The sequence below is a fragment of the Marmota monax genome, unplaced genomic scaffold (genome assembly GCF_021218885.2).
Source record: "Marmota monax isolate L192 unplaced genomic scaffold, Marmota_monax_Labrador192_F-V1.1 WCK01_AAM20220418_F8-fsc00243, whole genome shotgun sequence".
Classification (NCBI taxonomy): domain Eukaryota; kingdom Metazoa; phylum Chordata; class Mammalia; order Rodentia; family Sciuridae; genus Marmota; species Marmota monax.
This window is the reverse complement of record NW_026694604.1, coordinates 2,150,046-2,176,709: the sequence shown is the minus strand read 5'-3', so window position 1 is coordinate 2,176,709 and position 26,664 is coordinate 2,150,046. Positions and strand designations below refer to the sequence as shown.

General features: G+C 42.7%; 2 protein-coding genes across 4 annotated transcripts in view; one reads left to right on the top strand and one right to left on the bottom strand.

Moving 5' to 3' along the window:
- The window catches only part of Tp53 (tumor protein p53), a 16,138-nt gene extending 6,367 nt beyond the window's left edge, over positions 1–9,771 (bottom strand). The window contains exon 1 of one of the 2 annotated variants that reach the window (XM_046422140.2): positions 9,636–9,771. The gene's annotated coding sequence lies outside the window, so the exon portion shown is untranslated. Of the gene's footprint in view, positions 1–9,607 lie in introns of both variants that reach the window. The other variant, XM_046422141.2, reaches the window with a different exon arrangement.
- Positions 9,766–26,664, top strand: Wrap53 (WD repeat containing antisense to TP53). Of its 2 annotated transcripts, none has more exons than XM_046422139.2 (10): positions 9,766–11,270; positions 11,385–11,483; positions 11,710–11,821; positions 24,314–24,402; positions 24,597–24,687; positions 24,795–24,927; positions 25,566–25,774; positions 25,931–26,034; positions 26,175–26,309; positions 26,401–26,664. In XM_046422139.2, exons 1-10 carry the CDS (start codon positions 10,873–10,875, stop codon positions 26,645–26,647), a joined length of 1,617 nt encoding a protein of 538 aa, XP_046278095.1. In that variant the 5' UTR covers positions 9,766–10,872; the 3' UTR covers positions 26,648–26,664. The 2 variants fall into 2 exon arrangements, with proteins under 2 accessions (XP_046278095.1, XP_046278094.1); XM_046422138.2 differs by having other exon boundaries at positions 24,579–24,687.

Sequence of the window (26,664 nt, the reverse complement as noted above, 5' to 3'; positions counted from 1 at the left end):
TTCCTTTCCTGGGGGCTCTAACTAGCTTGAATGTCCTTCTCTGCTCAATCAATTAGTGGTTCCCCCTACAATACTCATTTCCAACTCTAGTCCCCCTTTGGCTGTGTGGTTGGTTCCTTCCCACTGAGACCTCAATTTGTGTCTCACTTCCTCAGGGATGTTTCCACAGACCACTCAATCATAGCCAGCCAGCTCAACTCCACCAAGCCACCTTATTTTAATGTTTGATGCTTCTTCCTTATTTATTTCATCTGTTTACTTTAGTAGAGTATAATCACCTTTAGGGCAGGGAAGTGTTTTATTTATTATTTATTTTTGTGGTATTGAGGATTGATTGAACCTAGGGGAGCTCTATCACTGAGCTACACCCCCAGTTCTTTTTATTTTGAGATAAGTTGCTAGGCTTACAGATGTGCGTTACCATGCCTGGCACCAGGCTATCTTTCTTTTCTTATTCTTTTGGTACCAGGAATTGAACTCAGGGGCACTTGGCCACTAAGCCACATCCCCAGCCCTATTTTGTATTTTATTTAGAGACAGGGTCTCACTGCATTGCTTAGTGCCTTGCCATTACTGAGGCTGGCTTTGAACTTGCGACCATCCTGTCTCAGTCTCCCGAGCTGCTGGGATTTCAGGCATGTGCCTGGCCTTTTTCTAAAATATTTTATTAGTTATTGACGGACCTTTATGTATTTGTGGTGCTGAGAACCCAGTGCCACACACATGCTAGGCAAGCACTCTACCACTAAGTTACAATCCCAGCCCCAGGCTATCTTTCTTGATACCAAATCTCTCTTGAGCTTTGCTAAAAGAGATACTCACCAAAAATGCTCACTGTACTTTTCTTTGTGCCTTGAACTGATAAATGCCCCACAAACAAGCAGTGGCATTAATGGCAGGCTTTTCCCTAATCTTCCTTAACATTTACTTCCACCTTTATGTTGATAGAGGGTTTTCTTTCTTATGTACCTAGAGTTTGCAAAATCCTTTCACACTGTTTATCTTATCGTCCTGATAACCACACTTGCCACTCAACAAGTGAAGAGGTTAAATGAATGAGCTTTTATCAAAAATGACCACTCAAACATTTATGAATAAGAGGCTGGGGTTGTGGCTCAGTGATAGAGTGCTTGCCTAGCACGGGCGGGGCCCTGGGTTTGATCCTTAGCACCACATAAAAATAAAATAAAGACACTGTGTCCAACTACAACTAAAAAATAAACATATTTTTTTAAAAATTTTGTGAGTAAGATGCTTACTATCATCAGACTTTTCTGTAAAAAGCTCTCTTCTGTAAATGGTTAAGGCACATTTTAGCTGAAGAAAGTCCTCTCAGTGAGAGGTTGGCAAAGGGTCAGATACCACAGCCCCTCAATTTGGAGTAGGGCTGAGCAGGAACAGGGAGGAAAGAAAGAGATGGAGGTGGCCCAGGGTGTCCTATAGATCAATGATCAAAACAAGAGTCTTAGGGGAGGAGGCTCAGAAGTCCAAAGCCCTGTGTTTGATAGTGTACCCTATCTCAATTGGATTCTTCTGGCTGCTTCACTTTATAAGAATTGAGTTTTAGGCTGGGGGTGTAGGTTAGTGATAAAGCACTTACCTGGCATGCTCAAGGATGTGCCTTCAATCCCTAGCACCCCTTTTTATCCCAAAGAATTCAGGTTTGTTATTTGATTTTAAAAGCAGTGAATCAAAATAGTTGTTATCTGGTTCCCATGAAGGGAAGAATCAAGTTTTACTCATTTTTATGTCTTAGTGCCAAATCAGCTAGGATCTGGGGAAACATGGACAGATAACAGTCGAGCATGCAATCCCTGGAGGTAGGCAGGCTCGGCCTGCATCCCAGGCTCACTACCTAGCAGCTGTTTAACTTTGGGAGGTTATTTAACCTTTCTGTGCTTTAGTGTCCTTTGATCTGAAACACGTACCTAATTATTAAAATAGTACTTTAATTCATCATCATTTTATAAAGAGCTGAGAAAAGGAGTTGGAATATATAGCTCAGTGGTAGAATCCCCAGCATCATGAAAAAATAAATAAATAAAACAAAGCAGAGTATTTGGCATATCATAAGAGCTCAACAACAGTTAGCTGTTAATATAACTGTCCTCTTATATTTGTTCTAATTATTATTGTTATTTTTAATATTTTCAATTGTAGATGGACACAATATCTGTTGGGAGCTGCTCTGGAAATACATGGCCTTAAGTCCTGAGCAAGAGATACTGAACAATTATTGTGCCCTTCAATAACTTGACCTTTACCTCTGCTGGGATAATGAGGTGTGGTTCCTGGAGCAGGCATTATCCGGTGGGGTTGAGTTACACTCACCTGTTCCTTTGTAATCCTACCCCTTGTCCCCCTTTTTTGGGGATAGAATGTTCTAAGAAACAGCAAAGAAGCCAACTCCAGAACATGTGTTCCCCCCTCCCCCCAGCCTCTCCTGACTTTCTCTTGCCCCCTTGTGGGAGCCTGAGGCTGGGAGGGGGGGAAGCTATCCTGAAGCTCATAGAAAAAGGTATCCTGTGTCTGTGTGGTCTTTTTGTGTGTCACCTAAATTCACATGAGTGACTTTGGTTCAGTTGCGCTTGCTGGACAGGGGCAGCAAACATCTTTGTTTATTTAGTTTTTTTTTAATTTTTTTAATGTGGGTCTAGGGATGGAAGCCAGTGCTTCACTTTTGCTGGGCAAGCTTTCTATCAGTGAGCCACAACTCCAGCCCTGTTCTAATTATTTTAGAGAGAACTTTGTGAGTTAGTGCAGCTTTTTTTTTTTTAAGTAATTGAGTTTTCAAAATACCTTTGTTTATTTATTTTTATGTGGTGCTGAGGATTGAACCCAGGGCCTCGAACATGCTAGGTGAGCACTCTACCACTGAGCCACAACCCCAGCCCAAGTGCAGCTTAAAAAAAAAAAAAAAAAAAAAAAAAATATATATATATATATATATATATATGTATTTTAGGTATCAATGGACCTTTATTTTTTATTCATATGTGGTGCTGAGAATCAAACCCAGTGCCTCACACATGCTAGGTAAGTGCTCTACCACTGAGCTACAGCCTCAGCCCTAGTGCAACTTTTGTGGTACTGTTCCCACCCTGCTAATGCAAGTTCACTTTCTTAGGGAATGCTGTTCAGTAAACAAGGGGTGGGAAGTGGGGCTTTCCTGGGATGGTGGCTCAAGGTATTTGACTCCTTGGAGGAAAACAGCCTCACAGACATAGGAAGTCTCCTTGTCTCTAACACTCAGGTTGTTATTATTATTTTTTAATTTGTTCCAATTGGTGACAGTAGAATGCATTTTGACACATTGTACACAAATGGAGCACAACTTCTCCTTCCTCTGGCTGAACATGGTGCAGTCACACCAGTAATGTAATCATACATATATATAGGGTAACAATGTCCATTTCATTCTACTGTCCTTCCCATCCTCATACCCGCCTCCCCTCCCCTCCCCTCTGTACAATCTCCCCCCCTCATTAGGGATCAGCAGCCACTTATCAGAGAAAACATTCAGCCTTTGGTGTTTTGGATTTGGCTTATTTCATTTAGCATGATATTCTCGAGCTCCAACCATTTACCTGCAAATGCCATAATTTCATTCTTCTTTAAAGCTGAGTACAATATTCCATTGTGTATATGTACTACATTTTTTTTTAAACATTAACATTTTTATTTTTTTATACAGAGAGGAGGGAGGGAGAGGGAGAGAGAGAGAGAGAGAGAGAGAGAGAGAGAGAATTTTTTATATTTATTTATTTATTTTAGTTTTCAGCGGACACAACATCTTTGTTTGTATGTGGTGCTGAGGATCGAACACAGGCCGCACGCATGCCAGGCGAGCGCGCTACCGCTTGAGCCACATCCTCAGCCCTGTACTACATTTTCTTTATCCATTCACCTCTTGAAGGTCATCTAGGTTTTTTTCTATAGCTTAGCTATTATGAATTGAGTTGCTATAAACATTGATATGGCTGTGTCACTGTAATATTCTAATCTTAAGTCCTTTCAGTATAAACTAAGGAGTGAGGTGGCTGGGTCAAATAGTATTTCCATTCCAAGTTTTTTGAGGAATATCTATACTGCTTTCCATAGTGGTTGCACTAATTTGCAGTCCCACCAGCAAGGTATGAGTGTACCCTTTCCCCTACATCCTCACCAACACTGTTGCTCATACTCTTGATAATTGCTGTTTGGACTGGAGTGAGATGAAATCTTAAGAGTAGTTTTGATTTGCATTTCTCCAATTGCTAGAGATGATGAACACTTTTTCATGTTTGTTGATTGATTTTATTTCTTCTGTGAAATATCTGTTCAGCTCCTTAGCCCATTTACTGATAGGATTGCTTTTTTAAAAAAAAATTTATTTTATTTATTTTGTGTGTGTGTGTGTGTGTGTATGTGTGTTCAGTTTTTGGAGTTCTTCTGGAGATTAGTGCTCTCTCTGAGGTACATGTGGTAAAGGTTTTCTCCCATTCTGTTGGCTCTCTCTTCATATTACTGATTGCTTCCTTTTGTTGAGAAGCTTTTTAGTTTGAGTCCATCCCATTTATTGATTCTTGATTTTACTTCTTGCGCTTCGGAGTCTGGTGAAGGAAGTCAGGTCCTAAGCCTACATGGTGGAGGCCATGATATGAACGTGTCAAGCTGAACTGGACCTACCAAATGGTTGTGATGGGGTCAGTGTTTAAGGAAATGCGGGGTGGGAAGGCAGTAAGCTCATCTGAGACCCCAAGGAGGGGCAGGGACCATTATAAGTCTTAACAGTATCAGCTGCTGTAGGCCCTATAGACTTACAGGCCTCCCTCTAAAAGCAAGCAAGGTAGGTTTCAACAACAGATGAAGGAACTGAGAGTATTAAGTCATTTACCAAGTATTAAGTATAAAGTATAAAGTATTAAGTCATTTACCAAGGTTTTTAAAGCTATAGGGCAGAACCAGGGATGTGAATCTGGGACGTCTCAAAAACTGAATAATATTTTCCTAAGTTTGCTTGCTTGCTTTTTCTTTTTTTGTTTGGTATTGGGGATTGAATCCAGGGGCACTTTACCACTAAGCAACACCCCAGCCCTTTTTATTTTTTAAAACAAATTCTTCCTAAATACTTAGGGGACTTACTAAGTTGCTTAGGCTGGCCTTAAACTTGCAATCTTCTGCCTCAGCCTCTTGAGCTGCTGTGGTTACAGGTATGCGCCACTGTGCCCAATGTTTTCCTAAGGTTTCACCAAGTCTGGTATAAGAATATCTTTCAGGGGTTGGGGATGTGGCTCAAGCGGTAACGCGCTCGCCGGGCATGCGCGGGGCGCTGGGTTCGATCCTCAGCACCACATAAAAATAAAACAAAGATGTTGTATCCACCGAAAAGTGAAAAATAAATTAAAAAAAAAAATGGATATCTTTTGGGGTTGGGGATATATCTCAGTGGCAGAGTGCTTGCCAGATAGGTCCAAGGCCCTGAATTTGATTCCTAGTAGCCCACAAAAACAAAAACAGGAAAAAACTTCTTATGGAAAAATTCAAACACATTACAAAAAGGAAAAAGAACGTACCCTCATGTATCTATCACCCAGTTTCATGAATAATCCATATGCTCCCTTTATTATCTCACCTATATTCTTAGCCACTCCGCCTAACACATGCAAAAGCCCTGGGTTCGATCCTCGGCACAACATAAAAATAAATAAAGATATTGTGTCCAACTAAAAAATAAATAAATATATAAAAGAATTGGGTCCAGGTTTTCTTCTGAAAGTAAGTTTCAGAGTGGTGTATGTGTGTGTATGTATGCACTTATTTATTTTATTTTTATTTATTTATTTTTGTATTACCAATTGTAGCCGTTGTACCCAGGGGGTGCTCTACCACTGAGCTACATCCCCAGCATTTTTTTTTTTTAAACTTTATTTTTTAGTTGTAGTTGCACACAATACCTTTATTTTATTTATTTTTATGTGGTGCTGAGGATCGAACCCAGGGTCTCACACGTACTAGGCAAGCACTTTACCACCGAGCCATATCTCCAGCCCCCGCCTTTTTAAATTCTGAGATAGGGTCTCACTAAGTTACTCAGATTGGCCTTAAACTTCAGATCTTCCTGCTTCAGCCTTATAGGCATGCATCATGGTTTTATGTTTAGATCAATTATACAACTCTATAGTCAATTCTGAATCTTACATAAACTATGAGTTGACTGCCCCCAATTGGTCCATTATAATTTGCTGCAGACTTTCCTTTTATTTTAGGAGTAGCATCCTTGTAGAAGATCATATGGCCACATTTATATATATTTTTCTCTGGACTCTATTCTGCTCACTGGTTCTTTAGTCCTGATGTAGCTTTACTGTAATCTTGAAGTCAGATAGTTAAACACCTCCAGTTTGGGGGCTGAGGATGTAGCTCACAGGAGGTCCAAGGTTCAATCCCCAGCATCTCAAAATAAATAAATAAATAAATAAATAAAAATAAGAAGACCTCCAACTCTGTACTATTTTTTTTTTTCAATTTGGAACCAGCTTGTCAATTTGTACAAACAAGACTACAAAGATTTTTATTGGGATTCATCACTACATCTTCTAATCCATCAATAGAAATCTCTCCATTATTTAAATCATCCTTCAATTCTCTAAGTGATATTTTATAGTTTTCAATGCAGAGCTTTTATCCATTTTGCTAAATTTATCCCTGAGCATGACACTGTTTTGGATGCTACTATGAAGGCTACTGTTTTTTTTTTTTTTTTTAAATATATATATATTTTTTAGTTGTAGTTGGATACAATACTTTTATTTTATTGATTTATTTTTATGTGGTGCTGAGGATGGAACCCAGTGCCTAGCACTCTACCTCTGAGCCCTAGCCCCAGCCCAAGGCTACTGTTTTTAAAAGTAAATACTCTGGGGGCTGGGGATGTGGCTCAAGCGGTAGCCCCCCGGGGTCGAGCCTCAGCACCACATACAAACAGGGATGTTGTATCCGCAGAAAACTAAAAAAAATAATAATAAAAAAAAATTCTCTCTCTCTCTCTGTCTTAAAAAAAAAAGTAAATACTCTGCAGTATTTACTTCTTTGTTCTGGTTGATTTTTCGAATTTTCCATTTATGACTTTTTATATAAATAATCACACAGGCTGTAAATAAAAAGACTCTTTTTCTAATCATTATTTCTTTTTCTTGCCTGATTAGGACCTCCAGTACAATGCTGAAGTCATGAAAATAAAATCCTTTTCTAATTCCTTATCTTTTAAAATACCTTTATTTTATTAATTTATTTTTTATGTGGTGCTTAGGATAGAACCAAGTTCCTCAAACGTGGTAGGCAAGCACTTTTACCACTGAGCCCCAGCCCTAGTTCCTGATCTTAAGATGAAAAACATTCAGTTTTCTACCATTAAGTATCTTAATACTCAATTGTAGATGCCTTTTTAACCAAACCAAGAAAATTTTCCCTCATTAGTTCGCTCTGAGGTTTGTTTAAAATCATGAATAACTTTTGAATATTGTCAACTGCTTTTTCTGCATCTGTTGAAATCATTATAGAATTTTAATCCTGTTAACTGGTAATTTACAGATTAATTTTTGAATGGCAAAGTAACATTTCGATTCTGGGATAAACCACTCTAGGTTAGAATATATTTATTCTTTTTACACATAATCAGGTTTGATTTGCTACAATTTTGCACATCTTCTATTTTAAAAAGTTGTTGCTGCTGCCTGTACTGAACATGTACAGATCTTTTTTCTTCTCAACAATTCAGTATAACAACTATTTAAATAGCATTTACATTGTTTTAAATATTGTAAGTAGTCTAGAGATAATTTAAAGCACATGTGAGAATATGCATAAGTTAAAGGAAATATACTATGCCCTTTTCTGTAAGGAATTCGAGCATCCTGGAATCAACCCCCTCCCCCACCTAGTGTGGATATCTTGGGATTACTGTACTAAATTATTCAGAGAAACTGCACACCTCTGCAGACACAGGGCTAGTTCTGAAAACTGTGGCTTTCAAAAAATATATTACACACACATATACATTAGTAAACAGCAGAAGCAGGCACAGGCATTGCTCTGAGACATCCCCGTTATGGTCTTGGAAAGATCTTTTCATATTAAGAAGAGACTGGGATTCCGACACTTAGTTCAGCCAGAGATTGCCACAAGGCAGTTACCTGGGAGACTTTATCTGCATAACAAGACAACCCTTGCTGCAGCGCACCTCCCCCCTTCAACGTTCCACAGCATGCATTCCCTCCTTCACCCCCGCTACCAAAAGCCGAAGCTTTAGATCTATATACATAAAGTGGGCGGTAACTAGTGAAAGAAACGACCAGCCCCAAATTATGCATATAAGAGAAATTGATTTGCATGGGATTTGGAAGTGTTCGGCTACCTCCCACTGGGAAGAACTGGCTTGGACTAGGACTGCACTTAGGACCTCGGGGTGTCTCTCCGCAAGCCCTCCCCTTCCGCTTTCATGACGTTCGGTCTGCGTCCAGAATTGGAATGGCTCAGCCCAAAACCGGATGCTGGATAAATCGTGTTTCCGAAACAAACGCCCTATCATTGCACTCTTTCAAAAGCTGATTCCTGAATGTACCTATTTCCAAAAAAACCCAGGCTTTGCCTTCTACACACGCCTCCCCCCACGTCTTTCTACGCAATGGTAGCGTCCTTCTAGATTGTCGACGACCGGGGGGTGGAGTACACCATTCAAAAAGGGGGAGGGCCTGAGGTTTGTATCAAAACAAACACCCGGTCCTTTGCAAAAGCAATAAAAAGTAGTTCAGAAAAAGAATGGAAGAGGGGTAGAACAGTTTCCCTCCGCAAGAAATAGGAACCCGCGTAAAATACATTTTCTTTCTTTCTACTTCCCTCTTACTGGGACAACAGTGAGCTCTTCCGACAAAGAGAAACCGGAAATGGTGCTGCAAGTAGCAGAAATGTAAATGTAGAGCCAAACAATAACGGGGCTGCCCGGCCTCTCAGACCTGCAGGATCCTGCCCCGTCTCGCGGGCTAACCTTTCATTTAGCACTTCCCACATCTATAGCTGATAGTCTTTAATTGGATTTTCTTCAGCTAACGGAGCCGGGCGCTCACTGGAGAGATCACTTCAGAAAGGACAAAGGTCCGGAAGTTGGGGACCTTAGCGGCTTGGGTTTCCCGATCACCCCAATTAATATTGGAATGGAACCCGAGGTTCTTCTAGGATGTCATGGGCTCCAACATCTCAAGAAAGTCTCAAAACTAGTGCTTTGTGCATCATATTTCAGAGATTCCCAGCATCCTGCTCTAGGTAGATAGGGGCATATGGGGGGGCCAGGGGGAGGGAGTAGGCTTTTGGAAGGCTCCAGATTCCCCAAAGTCCAACCCCGTGCCCAAGTGTTCAGCTTTGAGTCTGGCTGATAGTAACATCCCCGTTATCTACACCCAAGCCTCCCAACACTGCATTTCCATGTTGATCCCGCCAGCCATTTCCCCTTACCCAGTGAAGCCCCGCTGCCCCCACCCCCCCAAACCCCGCGATTCTCTGGAGCTGCAAATACAAGCAGTCAAGAGCCCATGACTCAGAGAAGACTCATCAAGCTCAATCGAGACCTTACCCCGACCTCAGGGGAGCGTGTCACCGACCTGGGAAGCACGCTCCAAGCCCGGTCGCCAAGTTCTGCTCAGAGCCCCGCAGCTACCTGCGCCCAGAATGATGGCTCTGGACTTTTGAGGAGCTCAAAACTTTTAGCGCCAGTCTGAGCACATGGGAGGGGAAAATCCCAATCCCAGCAACCCTCGCGAGGTTCCTGGCACAAAGCTGGACAGTCGCCATGACAAGTAAGGGCAAGTAATTCGCCTGCAGGCGGATGGAAGAAGTTGGAGAGGATGCGGAGAGTCAGGATTCGCGTTGTAGCTCCTGACATTTTGGAGCAGGAAAGTAATACAAGCTAGAGCTGTGAGGGCAGAATTGGTAGAAATTTTGCAGGACTCCGCTAATGTGTCAAGTATAAAGGGTGGAAGGAAGAAAACTTGCATTTGCCATTCTCTCGGCCTGGAATACTGAGCTTTCAGAATTAGCTGGATCGTTTCTTGTCATTAGCTAAAATGTCACCTTTTAGGAAGGCTTTCCTTAATATCTCAATCAACTGTGATCCCCTGGAGACTTTATATTACACTATCTTGTTTAATTTCCTTCGTAGCCCTTATCACTGAAAAGACCCATTTGTGCATCGACTTTAGGGTAGAGAATTGTTAGCTATCTTATTTACTGCAGTATTCTCCAATGCCTAGTATAGTGCTGTGTAGGAAGTTAAGAGCTTGATAATATTTGTCGAATGAATGAAGAGGTCTGAGGAATTGGGCGGATGAGATGCAAAACCTGAAGCAAGCGCTCTCTGCAGGCGAGGGCGGGTAGGTGCTTTAAGAATTACCGTGGTGGACGGTTAAGGGGAGCTCAGGCATTCTGGCCTAGACGGAACGTTCAGACTACAACTCCCAGCAGCTATTAGGATTCCTAAGGCTTGTTGCGTACGCCGAATCCTACCGGTACTTCTCGCCTCTCTGTGGGTCGCCCGCGAAAGCTGATCCGGGATTCCGAGGGCCAATCGGAAGCCTGGCCCAAGTCCCGCGAGAACAAGAGGCGCGGAGCGGCCTGAGGTTCTTAGCAGAGTTGTGTCTTTACTCTTGATGTCCTTGTATTCTCGCCGGCCGGGGGTCTTCTGCCTCCTCCACGGAAAAGGAAAGAAGGCACTGGTGGGTTTCCCCACTTCTGATCCCTGAGAACTTTGAAGCAGTTCCGGCAGTCCTGTGCGTCTGGCCGCCCGTAGGCAGTAGAGACTTGCCCGGCTTAGGCCAATGTCTGCCGCGCTTCCTCTGCAGCATGAAGACGTCGGAGGAGCAACTCTTGGCTCCAGACAGCCTTCCTTTAGACCAGGCCCCTGCCTGTCCCTCTCCCCACGCTTCTCCGATGGATAAAAATACAGACCCTGAATTTATACCACCGCCACCTGGTGGAGATGATCTGTCCCAGAGGTCCCCAGATCCTGTGGCTGGCTCATCTGTGTCCCAGGAGCTGGGGGAGGAGACCCCAGCATCTCTCTCCACTCCCTTGGAAGCAGAGTTTGATACTCCTCGTGAGTTGAGTCCTCAAATCAAGAAGCAAGAACTTGATGAAAATGCTAGCTCTCCTGCAGAAAAAATGAGTGTTCCGGAGTTGGGGTCCGAAGAAGCCATGGAAGGCGTGTCTGAGGAAGCTGCTCCAGAGGATGAGGAAGACACGTAAGTGGTAGTTGACTTTGTCATCTAAGGAGAGTGAAAGTGTGTGCTCACTTCTCCAGGTGCATTTCCCCTTTGCTTCAGCGACCCAGGTTTGTTCCTTCATCTTCCTTACAGCACTTGGAACTACAGCTTCTCCCGGATACCTCGGTTTCTCAGTGGTTCCTGGTCTGAGTTTAGCTCCCAACCTGAGAACTTCTTGAAAGGCTGTAAGTGGTAAGTAAGGACAATGGGGCAGAGAGATGAAAACACCACACTTGTCTGGGGAAAGCCTCCACCAGAGGTGGGCACAAGAGGGGAATCCCTCAGAGTATTTGAGCTTAAAATTTTTCTATGACTTTGTGTCTTACAAGGACTCGGGGGCTTACTTACTACAGAGGTAGACCCTATACTTGGAAGGCATAAGTCTGTCCCGTTTCCTAACTCTTTGCTATATTTCTAGGGCCCCTGATGGTTCCTGCATCTTGACCAATAGTGCTGATAACATCCTGCGGATTTATAACCTGCCCCCAGAGCTGTATAATGAGGGAGAGCAAGTGGAATACACAGAAATGGTAAGGGTAGGATCTAACTCTGTTCCTTTTTGGAGACACTGCACATTTAAACCCTTCATGTGGATGAAGAAAGTATAGTCCACAAATTTTCTGTTCACAAATAGTACTTTCCCTGCTCTATGAATTTTCACATGTAGCATTTTTGCCCTGAATTTTGAAGTCATTTTAAGAGATGTTTGTGGGTATGGTGGCACACTCCTGTAATCGCAGTGATTCTGGAGGCTGAGGCAGGAGTATCACAAGTTGAAGGCCAGCTCCAGTAACTTTGTGAGACTCTGTCTCAAAATAAATAAATAGGACTGGATGTGTGACTCAGTGGTAAAGCACATATGGCTTAATCCCTAGAAACCCCTCCACTAAAGTGAGGGGGGGGGTATTTGACCCTTCTTTAGTCAGGAATATCTGTTTTCTCTAGAAAGTAGTAGATTTCTTGTGACAGTGTTTAATTTATTATAGATATTTATTGAATAACTACTAATATGTTAGTCACTGTATTGCTGAAATGGTAAAGAATTGAACATGATAGATGAAGAGCGGTTTTTTTGTGTATGGTTTGCAAATGTAAACCAATAAATAAACAAGATCATAACAGATTAAAATAAATGTTCTGGGAGACTGAGATAGGAATTTGAATCAACCTGCACAGCATAGTGAGACCCTATCTCTAAAATAAATGCATATATGCATACTCTGAAGGGAACAAACAGAACCAGGAGAAACCAACTGGAAGATTCCACTTTAGATACAGTGGTCAGGGAGGGGCTCTCTGAAAAGATATTTGAGCTGCGATATGAAAAGAATAATGAATCAGTCAGATGAAGATCCAGGGCAAGAACTTTCCAGGAAGAAGCAAGAGTATTATAAATAGACCCAGAGCTGGGAAAGAGCTTTTTATGTTCATAGAACAGAAAAAATATCAGTGTGGAGGAAAGTGGGGTGAGTATACAGAGGTGACCAGCAGCAACGTCATGTGAGGTCTTCTGGGAAGGCCTTTTGGAGTTCGAGAATCAATAGGAAAGTTTTAGAAGAGAGAAGTGAGTGGGTTTGGGGTGAGCAGGAGTGAATCAGGGAGACTCACTAGGATGCACTTAATCCAGGTGAAAGATTATGGTGAGCTGGTGAAACGATGTTAGGAGGGATGTAGAGATGTGGATGGATTTGAAGTGTATTTTGTAAGACTTGAAGATTCATTGGATGTGGAGGTACAGGGAAGGTGATGTTCAGATTTTTAAGTTTTTAAGTTTTTTTTATATGTATATATTTAGTCGTAGATAGACACAATACCTTTATTTTACTTATTTTTATGTGGTGCTGAAGATCAAACCCAGTGCCTCACTTGTGTTAGGCAAACTGAGCTACAACTACAGCTCTTGATGTTTAGATTTTTGCAGTTGGGTGGTTGGTAGAACACTTTATTCAAAGGAGAAAATAGATCTGAGGATAGAAGTCAAGGGGTATTAAGTATATTAAATGGGAGATGTAATCCTAAGGGGAAAAAGTGGGGTCAGGGATTTACTCTAAGAAGTGGTAGAATATTTTTAGATGGCATCTCATGCCTCGAGGATGGATTCATTCTCTAGAGAGAGAAAGTAGGTGAATGAGGAGAAGGCCCATATAGAGCCCTGGGTGCACCAGCATCTGGGCCCAGGTATAGGAGAAGCAATAAAGGTGGAAACAATCATGACTAATGCTGCTGAGAGATGGAGTGAGGTAGACTTAGAGAATGACAAGAGACCATGTGTGGTGCACACATGTAATCCCAGTTACTCAGGAAGTGAGGCAGGAAGATTGCAAGTTGGAGGCCAGCCCAGGCAACTAAGTGAGACCCAGTCTCAAAAGGACTCAGGATATAGCTCAGTGATAAAGTATCTCTAGGTTCATCCTCCAGTACTCCAAAAAAGAAAAAAATGGAGAGACTGACAAGAGGATATTAGTGACCTTGACAAGTGCTTTCAGAGGAGCAACGGAGGCAGAAACTGATTATTGTGGTAGAAGGAAAAGAATAGACAATTATTTGGAGTTTTTCTGTGAAAGGGAGCCAAAAAATGTGACCAAAGGGATTGTGGGTTAGAGGGTTTATTGGGTGTTTTGTGATGTCAGGAATAACCCAGCAGAGAAAGGAATTGATGCTTGTCTTATTCTGTTTTGTGTTGCCACAACAGAATACCTGAGACTGGGTAATTTATAAAGAAAGATTTATTTGTGACAGTCTGGTGTCTGGGAAGCCCAGGATCAAGGGATCACATCTGGTGAGTCTTCTGTTGTGTCATAGCCTGGTGGAAGACATCCTGACATGGCAGCATACAAACCTAGGTCTCTCTTCTCTTCTTATGAAGTCACTAATTTCTATCACGGAGGCTCTACCATCATGACCTCCTGTCACCCTGTTTCCCTTCCAAAGAATCCACCTCCAAATACCATCACTGTGTGAATTGGGGTTTAAGTTGTGAACTCATGAATTTTTGGCAAACACATTTAAACCATAGCAATGCTGTAGCAGAGAGGGGATAACAAAGTTTCTGAGTGGTTCAGTGAAGACAGGATTTAGAGCTCAATGGCGATGTTGGCTTAAATGCAGTGTCCTTCCTCTTCATAGGAAGAAAGGTAGAGCATTCAAAGGCAGCTGTTTGGTGATTAGAAGACTTGGATATTCCTATCTCTTGGTTTCTCTATTCTCAGTGAAGCATAAAGGGAGGTCTCTAGCTAAAGGAAGAGGGCCCTTGTGGAGAGAGCAGAAGGCATGAAATAATCTGTCCTAGAAAGTAGAAAATCCAAACTACTGAGGAATGTGGTAGTATAGATGCTCCTTGACTGACAAGGGTTACATCCTGATAATCTCTCATACGTTGAAAATATTGTAAGTTGAAAATGCATTTAATACACCTAATGTACCAAACATCACACCTTCACATGGTGGATTGTGTTTTCACTCATGATACTGCATGTTTTTGCACCATCATAAAGATGAAAAATCATATTTTGAACCATTGTTAAGTTGAAGATGGTTTTACTGTTCTTTTCACAGTGCCTGCCAGAGGTTTGTTGCTGTTCTTTTTTTTTTGATATTGGGGATTGAACCCAGAGGCACTTAACCACTGAGCTACATCCCAACATCCCCAACCCTTTTTTTGTGTTTTATTTAGAGACAGGGTCTCACTGAGTTGCTTAGTGCCTCACTAACTTGCTGAGGCTGACTATAAACTTGTCATCTTCTTGCCTCAGCCTCCTGAGCCACTGGGATTGCAGGCAGCTGGCTGTTCCTTTTTTTTTTTTAAGTCAGGGTCTTATTATGTTGTCTAGGCTGGCCTTGATCCTCTGGGCTCAAGTAATCCTCTTGATCAGACTGTCAAGTAGCTGGGACTCCAGGTGTGTGCCAACCTCACCTAACTGTTGCCATCCATTTAAAGTGAAGCCAGTTAGTGTGGTTGTATATCTTTCCTGACAGATTAAGTGATGGTAGTTTCTTTGTAAAGTGAGGATATGGCACCCACCTCACAGTTTTGGAAATTAAAAGAATTAATGATGGATTAATGTAAAGTGCTTTAAAAAGTGCTTAGCATATAGCAATTATTCAGTGAAGCCTAGTAGCCATTTGTATGTAAGCATGAAAGAGGAGGACAGTCTGGTTGGGGTTTGCCAAGAGAGAAAGACAAGGATATCTCAAGGGTGTCCTCAGGGGTTGGCTTGTCATGGTAAACTAGAAATATGTAAATATGTTTTTGATGAAGTTGAATAAGCGTCATAGTAGAAATGGCAGAGCCAATTAACTAGATGGGTTGGCGGTATTGGTTAGAGACTGAAGTTGAGATATGCTATCTCAGTTATGACAAACCCAGGGCTTGATATAGACCAGGGCAATGGCTGTGATTGCTTGGGAAGTGAAGCATGAGACAGGCCCATGTGTTTGATGGATCCATTTATTCTTATTTGTTCAATGCATGTTTTTTTTTTCCCCCCCATATTGGGTATAGAGTTCAGGGCTTCATGCATGTTAGGCAAGCACTCTACCCTGGAGCTACATCCCTTGGTCCTTTTTATTTTGAGATGGGGTCTCCCTAAGTTGCATAGGCTGACATTGGACTTATGATCCTCTTGCTTGCAGAGTAACTGAGATTACAGGCATGTGCCACTTCCCCTGGCGTGCGTGTGTGTGTGTGTGTGTGTGTGTGTGTGTGTGTGGTGTTGGGGATTGAAACCAGGGATGCTCTACCATTAAGCTATATCCCCAGTTCTTTTTTAAAGAAATTTTTTATATATTTTTTATTTTTTTTAGTTGTAGTTTGACACAACACCCCCACTTTTATTTGTTTTTATTTTTATGTGGTGCTGAGGATGGAACCCAGTGCCTCACACATGCTAGGTGAGCACTCTCCACTGAGACACAACCTCAGCCCCATCTTTTTAAAACTTTTTATTTTGAGTAAGGGTCTCATTAAATTGCCTGGGTTGGCTTCAAATTTGCTACTTCCTGCCTCAACCTCCTGAGTAGCTGGGATTATAGACCACCACTATTTCAGTGCATTTTTGTTGAGCATATTCTATATACCAGTTCCTGTTTTGGGTGCTGAGAACTAGTCAGACAAAAGTCCCTTTCCTTGTAAAGCTTATATCCTAGTGCAAGAAACGGTCAGTAACCAAATTATATTGTTATATTGTATGCACGTATGGATATATAATAAATCTCATCAATATGTACAACTATAGTGCACAATTAAAAAAAAGGTGGAAAACAACAACAAAAAGAAATGGGCAGAAAATAAGTAATGAGGTACTGGGTGCAGAGGCACATACCTGTGATCCCAAGCAGCTAGGGAGGTTGAGGCAGGAGGAGAGCAACAAGTTCCAGGTCATGCTGGGCAACTTAAGACTGTGTCTCAAAAATTTTTTTTTTTTAAGAGAAAGAGAGAATTTTAGTATTTATTTTTTAGTTTTCAGCGGACACAACATCTTTGTTTGTATGTGGTGCTGAGGATCCAACCTGGGCCGTACACATGCCGGGCAAGCGCGCTACCGCTTGAGCCACATCCCCAGCCCTGTGTCTCAAATTTTTTAAAAAATTTAAAAATGGATGGGGATATAGCTCAGTGGTAGAGTACTCCGGGCTTCAGTCTCCAATACTTCAAAAAGAAAGAAAAAAAAAGGAAATAACAAAGTAAAATATATGTATCTGACAGATGGCATGGAGAGTAAAACAGATAAGAGGATTAGAAGAGTGAGTTGTAACTTTGTTTTCCCTGGTATCAAGGATTTAACTCAGGGGGCACTTACCCAGTGAGTCATATCCCCAGCCCTTTTTATTTTTTATTTTGAGATAGGGCTTTGCTAAGTTACTTAGGCCTTGCTAAATTGCTGAGGCTGGCCTTGAATTTGTGATCCTCCTGCTTCAGCCTCCCAAGCTGCTGAATTTACAGGTGAGTGCCACTGTGCCTAGCTGTGAGATACAATTTTAAAAAGGACTGGATCACTGGGCATGGTGGTACTCTCCTGTAATCCCAGCCACTCAGGAGGCTGAGGCAGGAGGAGTATAAATTTGAGGCCAGTCTGGTGAACTTAGGGAGACCCTGTCTGAAAATAAAATAAAAAACAGGGCTGGGGATATAGCTCAGAGGTAGAGTGTCCCTGGGTTAAATTCCTAATAAACACCTCCCCCACCCCCCCCAACCACCCCCCAAAAAAGTTAAAGATCTCACTATTAAGTGACAGCTGAGCAGAGACCTGAAAGAAACCAATTGATACCTGTGGGAAGACTGTGTCAGGTAGAGAGAACAGCAAATTAATAGGCTACTGTGGAAGTGGAAATCACCAAGAATGGTAACAGGAGGATATGTAGGGAGCAAAATGGCAAACCAGGAAGGAAAGTCTCAGGAAATAGGGATGTATGACAGAAAGTGGATAGCTAGACTAATGGCAAGGACTGTGGGGAAATTGGGGTTGGAACAATGGAAGATTTGGAAATGACAGTGGGAAGCAAAGAGTTACCCACCCACCTCCTATCCTTGAAGTGTATTTTGACAAGGGGATGAACAGTAATGCCATCTCAGCTTGAGGGCCACAGAGGACAGCCAGGGCCAGGCAAATCCAGCAGGGCAAATGGAACATTCTGGGGAGAAGGTGAGAAGTGAAGGAGTTTTTACATCCTTGAGTAAGAATGTCAGAGGCCTTGGCCTAAGGATTTGAGAGGGCTGGGAAGAGTGGGATTGGGGGACCGAGGTTGTGGCTCAGTGGTAGAGCGCTTGCCTAGCATTCATGAGGTATTGGGTTTGATCTCTGACATCACATAAAAATAAACAAATAAAATAAAGGTATTGTGTCCATCTACAACTAAAAATATTTAAAAAAAAAAAAAAGTGGGATTGGGACAAATAAGGGTGTATGTTGAGCAATGTACAGATGGAAGTAATTCTAGATGACCCAGAAGACTGGAACTTCTTAGTGCTTAAAATTAATGGCAGAAGAAGGTGGATCTTGATGCCTTCCTTAAAAAAGGGGTCCCTGGCTGTTGCAGTGGTACATGCCTGTAATCCTGGGGATTTGGGAGGCTGAGGCAGGAGGATTATGAATTCAAGGCCAGCCTCAACAATTTAGTGAGACACTGTCTTGAAATAAAGAATAAAAAGAGCCAGGTATGGTGGCACATGCCTTTAATCCTAACTGGTAGGGAGGGTAAAATAGGAGGATCACAAGTTGAGGCCTGTCTCAGCAATTTAGGGAAGCTCTAAGCAACTTAGTGAGACCCTGTCTCAAAATGAAAAAGGAGTGGGGATGTGGCTCAGTGTTAAAGTGCCCCTGGGTTCAATCCCCAGTACAAAAAAAAAAAAAAAAGAAGAAGAATAAAAAGGATCGAAGGGGCTGGGATTGTAGCTCAGTGGCAAAGCACTTGTGTAGCATGTGTGAGGCACTGGGTTCGATTCTCAGCACCGCATATGAATAAATAAAATAAAGGTCGATTAGAATGTAGCTTATTGTGAAAGCCCGTGGGTTCAATCCCCAGTACTGCTAATGAATGGATAAATGAATGAATGAATGAATACATATATATGTAAATACAAAAACAAATTAAAGAGTGGTGCCTATTTTGGAGTGGCCTGGTCCTAATTGCTTACCTAATATGCAACTCATGGATGGGAGGTTACAGATAATTTGTACAAAGTACTAGAAGCCCTGGTTCCTGGAACAGAAATTGATCGTGTCTCAGGGTTAGGGAGTCAGGTTGTAGCCAACCTGAAAGAAATCAGGAGTGGAGAGGTAGTTTCCAGTAGAGATGGTTAGAAGAGACTCTGGAAATGTGGGAGGTTGAGTATTTATTGCACACATTTGTTTTGGAGAAACAGGAGTGTTAAGAAAAAGTCATCATTATCTACCACTCTGCAAAACTTAGCCCTTTAAAATTTTCTACATTCTTTCTAAGCTCTGTCCAAGTATTGGAGCTTTTTATGTGGTTGTAATCCTATGGTAAATGGTTTTGTATCCTGCTTTTTTCCTTTGAGCAATCATATCCTGAGTGTTTTTCATGGTAGTCCAGTCTTCACAGTTATTGTGTTTAATGGTGTGTGATATTGCATTGAGTGCTTTTGATAGTTTTTTTTTTTACCTCTTCTTCCATTTTGGACATTTGGGTTATTTCCAGAATTTTAATATCATAAATTAGTCTTCAGTAAATATCGTTATATATTTTGAGGGATGATATTTTCTTTTTGGTGCTGGGAATTGAACTTGGCCTCATGCAGAGGGAGAGTGTTTTCTTTTTCTTTCTTTTTTTTTTTTTTTTTTTTTTTTTGTGGTGCTGGGCACCCAGGGCCTTGTGCATGTGAGGCAAGCACTCTACCAACTGAGCTATATTCCCAGTCCGGGAGAGTCTTTTCTTAAGGGGAATATTATAGGTAAGAAATACCCTAGCATCAATATACATTTTGTGATTGTGTGTGTGTGTGCGCACGCGCGCACGCACTCACATGCTTGACCTCTGAGCCATAGCCACACCCCCTTTTTATATTTTATTTAGAGGCAGGCTCATGCTAAGTTGCTGAGGCTGATTTTGACCTTGAGATCTTCCTGTCTCAGCCTCCCAAGCTGCTGGAATTATAGGCATGTGCCACTATAGCCAGCAATGTACATGTTTTTTTTAATGTCTTGTAATATAGTCAACTTGTTTTCAAAAGCTTTAACTTTTTTATTTGCTGTTAGCAATGTATGGTTGTAAGGACATTTTGGGGTATAATTGGCCTTCTACATCTGTGGATTCAACCAACCTCAAATCTAGAATATTTGGAAAAGAATAAACATTGCTGTGCTCAACATGTACAGATTTTTTCCTTGTTATTATTCCCTAAATAACATAGTGTAACAGCTATTTACATAGCATTTACATTGTATTGGGTATTATAAGCAGCCTAGAGATGATTTAACGTATATGGGAGGTTTTTTGTAGGTTCAGTGCACATATGCACTATTTTATAGAAGGGACTTGAGCATCTGTGGATTTTGGTACCTAGAGGTTCCTGGCACCAAAGCCCCACAGATACTGAGAGATGGCCAGGTGCAGTGGTGCATGCCTATAATCCCAGTCATTTGGTAGGCCAAGGCAGGAGGATTCTAGGTTTGAGGACAGCTTTAGCAATTTAGTGAGACCCTGTCTCAAAATAAAAAAATAAAAAGGGCTGGGGATGTAGCTCAGTGGTAAAGTGCCCCTGAGTTCAGTTTCCAGTACCCCCCCACACACACCCCTTCTCTTCCCAGCATAGTTCCCCAATTCTTCTACCTTTTCTATCCTTTCACAGAGCTTTCTAGGATTCTCTTTCTTAACGTTCCAATTCTCTGAGCACTCGCCCTACCCTGTGCCTTTTGCAGGAGGCCTTCACTATACCTCTGTCCCTCTCCACAGAGGCTTTGCATCCTCTTTGCCTTCTATCTATCAGGTTCGGAGTGGGGTGTTCTCATTTCCAAATGCTAGAGCCAGGCAATTGCTCTTTTTTTGGGGGGGGGTACCAGAGATTGAACCCAGAGGCACTTACACACTGAGCCACACCTGCAGCCCTTTTTATTTCAAAACAGGGCCTTGGTAAGTTGCTGAGGCTGGCCTCCAACTTGTGATACTCCTGCCTCAGCCTCCTGAGTCACTGGGATTACAGGCATGCCCCACCACATTTGTTCTTTCCTCTTTGCAAAATCTTTTCCTTTGAGGCATATGCATATCTGATTCTCTCTCACTTATCAAGGACATTAGTCTCTTGCCTTTGGTCCTCAAGTTCTCTGCCATCTTCATATCCTGAGGTATCCAAGCCAGAAGCTAGGGTCTCATCCTTTAATCTTGCTTTTCCTAACCCCCTACATCCAATTAATTATCAAATCTCATTAAATCCATCTAATCTTTAATCCATCCACTTCTGTCCAATCCACTGACTGCTTTAAGTCAAAGTCCTATTATTTTGGGCCTCATGTTGCTGAAACAGTCTCCTGTTTCCATATGCCATGGAAATAATATTTACTAACTGCTGATTATGCACGAGGTGTTGAGGAGACTGTGGTGAGCAAGGCAGGTGTGATTCCCCACTTCTCAGAGATGATGCAGAGTGAGGAGCACAGAAGGCTATAGGAACGTGGAGCAGCTCATCCTGAGGGCTTAGGGAAGGCTTCCAGAGGAAGAAACATCTAAGAGCCCTGAGTGATGAGCATTCAATCTGGAGGAATTATGAGGAGATGAAGGAAGAATATTCCAGACTTGGAGACTAGTATATGTGAAAACCTGCAGGTTGAGAGTGTGGTGAGGTAGTTTCTTTTGGGGCCTGTGAGTCAAAATGGTGGTACATGGAAATTTTAAATGGAGTGAGTAGATAGAGGTGGGTCTAGTAGCATAGTAATGAACGTCTTTATAAGGGGATGGACTACAAGGACTCATTCAAACATTTTAAGAAAGAGGATGATATTGCAGAATCCAATTTACATAAGATCTCAGGGGCCTTGCTGGGCTGCGAGTGTGGAGAATGGATGTACAGGTTGGAACATGCGGTACAGAGAGGACCAGAGGACACCTGGAGTGTTGCAGAAGTGCTGGCAAGAAGGCAGTAGTAGCTCATAATGGGATCTTGGGAGAGGGAACAAAGGGAGAGAACAGATTGAAACCTGGAGGAAGAATTGGCAGATTTGGTTGTAGGTTGAGCCAGGAGTGGTCAAGGCTGGCACACACATTCCAGACTTGAAAACTGGGTATGAGGCCTAGGAGGACTAGCAGGTGCAGAGCTATGATGGATAAATTGAACTTGAGGTGCCTGTGGGATGTTCAGATAGAATTTTCCACCGGGCAGCTATCTGTAGATTCAGAGTGATGGGGTAGAAACTGAAGTCATAGCTAGGTGATGTCACCCTGAGGGTCACCAAATAACTGATGAAGACTAGTATCAAGACTATTTAAAGATTTCCTTCAAATCAGTAAGAAAAAGACGACAACCTGTTAGAAAAATGGGCAAAATTTATGAAAAGATATACCTAAACAGCAAAAAAAAAAAAAAAAAAGAGAGAGAGAGAGAGAGAGCAAGAGAAATGTCTAATGGTGCAGTTGTGTACATCTGTAATCCCAGGGACTTGGGAGGTGAAGGCAGGAGGATCACAAGTTTGAGGCTAGCCTCAGCAATTTAGTGAGATCCCTCAGCAACTCAGCAACACTGTCTCAAAAAAAAAAAAAAAAAAAGTGTGGCAAAGCTCCCCTTATTTAAATCCTCAGTACAAAAAAAAAAAAATCTAATCTCACTTTATAGCAATGATGGAAATGTAAATTTATGGCATAACAAAATACCATTTCACAGCCTTCAAACAGAAAATTTGAAAAAAAAAAAAAAAAAACTGGCAATGCCAAGAGGATAAAGAATACCAGGCAGGTTTTTTTTTTTTTTTGGTACTGGGGATTAAACCCAGGGGTGCTCAACTACTGAGCCACATGCCCAATACTCTTTCATTTATTTACTTATTTATTTATAGATGTTGATGGACCTTTATTTTATTCATTTATTTTTATGCAGTGCTGAGAATCAACCCAGTGATTCATTTATTTTTATGCAGTGCTGAGAAACAGCCCTTATACATGTTAGATAGGTGCTCTATTCACTAGCCACAACCCCAGCCCTCCTAGTGCTTTTTTTTTTTTTTTTTTTTTTACTTAGATACAGGGTCTCGCTGAGTTGCTTAGGGCCTTGCTAAGTTACTGAGGCTGGCTTTAACTCATGATCCTCTTGGCTCAGCTTCCCCAGCTGCTGGATACCAGGCATTCTTATATGCTGCTGCTGTATAAGGATGAGCACTTTGGGGAAAAAACTTTGACATTATTTCAACAAGCTGGCAAAATTTATAGTATAAAGGCCAGTAATTTTATTCTTTAGCAGAAACTAGAGGAACCCTTCCATATGTGTTTTAGAATGTTAAAGCATATGAGTAAAAAAATAGAAAATCTTCAATGACTGCAGCAGGAGAGGATTGATCAATCTAGGTACATTCAAAACTGGAGTACCATGCAGCAATGCAAATGCATGAATTAGAGGAAAATGTGTCATTTGGTTAAATCTCACCACAATCAGGAATGCATACCATGTGATGCCATTAATATTAAGCTTAAGCGAGTAGTGCAATGGTGCATACCTGTAATCTCAGGAGCTAGGGAAGCTGAGCCAGGAGAAGAGCTAGTTCAAAGCCAGCCTCAGTAGTGGCAAGGTGCTAAGCAATTCAATAAGACTCTATCTCTAAATAAAATACAAAATAGGGCTGAGGATGTGGCTGAGTGGTTTAGTGCTCCTGAGTTCAATCCCTGGTACTCCCCCAAAATAAATATATTAAACTTAAAATCATGCACTGTAATGCTAGGTACTGTTTTTTCCTTATGAATATATGCCTAAAGAAATACATGAGAATGATATATTCAGGATATGTTTACCTCTGAGGGAAGGAGTTTTAATGTATTTTTTTCCCCTCTAAAGCTGGGTGGAGAAATCACAGGATTTAAAAAAAAAAAAAAAAAAAAAAAAAACCAAAACCAAAAAACACTTCATGTTTGAACTGTTTAATTTTAATTTTATTTTTCTGTAGTCCTGGGGATCAAACCCAGGACCTTATACATGTGGCACACAGGCAAGTGCTATACCACTGAGCTACATCTCCAGCACTAATAATTTTTTTAAAGGATAGCATGGCAGCTCATAGGTGCCTACCAAATATTTCTATTACTGGTTGATTCTTTGTCTCTGGATTGGAGTATTCAATTTGTTTCTCCCCTTGTAAGTGTTTAAAAGGCACGAATTCGTATGGCTTTGGTGATCTGATTCTGACAAAGAGGCTGAGTTCAACCTTGGAACGTTGAGATAAAAATTCCTTTTTTTGTGTATACTCTATCTGTCTTCTCCTACTTACTTCATGCCAATACATGGTCTCCTTCTCTGCCATAAACCCAGTAGAGGCATGAGCCTCTGACTCCCCTGCCAGTAATCTTGGCATTTTCCCGTCTCGGTCTAGGCCCCTGTCCTTCGAATGATGGAGGGTGATACCATATATGATTACTGCTGGTATTCGCTGATGTCTTCAACCCAACCAGACACCTCCTAGTAAGTGATGTTCTTTGCTCTCCCCCCAGATCCCAATTTCAAAGGGGCCCTCTACTAAGAGTCAGTGGCTTCCATGAGTATTGGGAGGAGGAAGGCTCATTGTGCTTTTCAGATGGGAGCTGAGAGGGCTGGTCAGTTGGTTTCCTCCCCTTCCTTTGACAGTGCTGGGGCCTCAGTGTCCATGTCTCTCTCAGCGTGGCCAGCAGCAGTCGGGAGAACCCAATTCACATCTGGGATGCATTCACTGGAGAGCTCCGGGCTTCCTTTCGTGCCTACAACCACCTGGTACAGACCTTCCTGCCTAGCCCCAGCACCTGTCTGGGGCCAGCTTTCCTTCCTTGAGGACAGCTGAGCTTTGGCAAGGCCTGTTTTCAGCCTTTTCCTGCCCCCAGGATGAGCTGACGGCAGCCCACTCACTCTGCTTCTCCCCGGATGGCTCCCAACTCTTCTGTGGCTTCAATCGGACCGTGCGAGTCTTCTCCACATCCCGACCTGGCCGAGACTGTGAGGTGCGAGCCACATTTGGTAAGCACCTGGGCCCCCACCCAAGGGAGGAAGAAAGGGAAAGGTATGCTGCCAGCATCAGGGCCTTGTGGGAGCCAGGAGGCCACTTGTGGGTTTTGCTTTATCCTCACTTTAGTCCTGGGAGGTAAAGTACAGTTACAGAGAAGAAAATAGACTCAGGAAACTTTGCCAAGGTCATCCATCTAGTTCACTCCTGAGCCTATGCTGTTAGCTGTGCACCAAAAGTTTTCTAATCTCTAGAAATTTTTAAATTTTATTTTTGTGTTGTTTGTGATGGAACACAGGGTCTCATGGGTACCAGGCCAGTGTTCTATCACTGAGCTACATCCCCAGCCCTCTAGAAAATTTGAGATGAAGCCAAATTCATTTCCTGTAGGCCTTTAGCTCTCTGACCCTTCTAGGAAAAATGGGGTTTGAGAAGGAAGAAGGGGGGCCTTGGACATTTAGGTCCTTTGGTGTGGGGGAATAGAAGGATCTGGAGAACATCAGTTTTTATATTGCTTGTGACAAACAGATTGAGGGAAATGTTGAGTCCTAGTATATTGGTGCTGTGACAGGGGACAGATAGGCTTTTGCTTAGCCTGATAAATGCCATGTTTCATTGCCCTCTCCCTCACTTTGTGTCTCCTTCCCTTTAGCAAAAAAACAAGGTCAGAGTGGCATCATCTCCTGCATAGCCTTCAGCCCAGCCCAGCCCCTCTATGCCTGTGGCTCCTATGGCCGCTCCCTGGGCCTGTATGCCTGGGATGATGGCTCTCATCTTGCCTTGCTTGGAGGGCATCAAGGGGGCATCACCCACCTCTGCTTTCACCCTGATGGCAACCGCTTCTTCTCAGGAGCCCGCAAGGTAGGAGTCATAACCTGAGAGCCCAAGCAGGTGGGTGACAGTATGGCAGGAGTGAGGATGTAGGGCAGGAGTTGGAGAATGCCAAGCATGAGGGAGGAAGGGACATTGTGTGATATTGGGGGACAGACACTCTAGGTTCCTGGTCTATGTCTTTAGGATGCTGAGCTCCTCTGCTGGGACCTCCGGCAGCCTGGTCATCCGCTTTGGTCCTTGAGTCGGGAGGTAACCACCAATCAGCGCATCTACTTTGATCTGGACCCGTAAGTGACTATGGTCCTTTCCTGTGGAAGGCCCTGACCATCCCCAGGGATGCAGAGACCAGCTAAGGGTCCCATCTTCTGAGTGTGAGGGGTTCTTGCCCCAGGAGTGATGCCTGTATGCCAACAAATCTCTCCCTCAGGAGCGGCCAGTTCCTGGCAAGTGGCAGCACCAGCGGGGCTGTCTCTGTGTGGGACATCAGTGAGACTGGCAAGGATGGGAGTCCAGAGCCTGTGCTGAGTTTTCTGCCCCAGAAGGACTGCACCAATGGAGTGAGGTCCTCAGTTTACTTCCAGGGATCTTGGGATCGGGGTTGGGGAGGGAGGTGAGTCCCTGAGGTGCTTACAGATCCTGTGTCTCTCCCTCAGCCTGCACCCTAGCCTGCCTCTGCTGGCCACTGCCTCCGGTCAGCGTGTGTTTCCGGAGCCCACTGACAGTGGGGATGAAGGGGAACAGGAGCCAGACCTCCCCCTGCTCTCCTTTCGACACGTCCACCTGGAATGTCGGCTTCAGCTCTGGTGGTGTGGGGGTGGCCCAGATCCCAGTATCCCTGATGATCACCAGGATGAGAAGGGACAAGGAGGGACCGAGGGAAGTGGGAGTGAACTTATATAAAAAGATTTTATATGATA

What these genes read in the sequence shown, in the direction of transcription:
- Wrap53 (XM_046422138.2), top strand. Translation starts at nt 10,873, where the DNA reads ATGAAGACGTCGGAGGAGCAACTCTTGGCTCCAGACAGCCTTCCTTTA. An exon ending in AAGTGGAATACACAGAAATG is followed by an intron (nt 11,822 to 24,313) that starts GTAAGGGTAGGA and finishes GTCTCGGTCTAG; the next exon opens with GCCCCTGTCCTTCGAATGAT. An exon ending in TCTTCTCAGGAGCCCGCAAG is followed by an intron (nt 25,775 to 25,930) that starts GTAGGAGTCATA and finishes CTATGTCTTTAG; the next exon opens with GATGCTGAGCTCCTCTGCTG.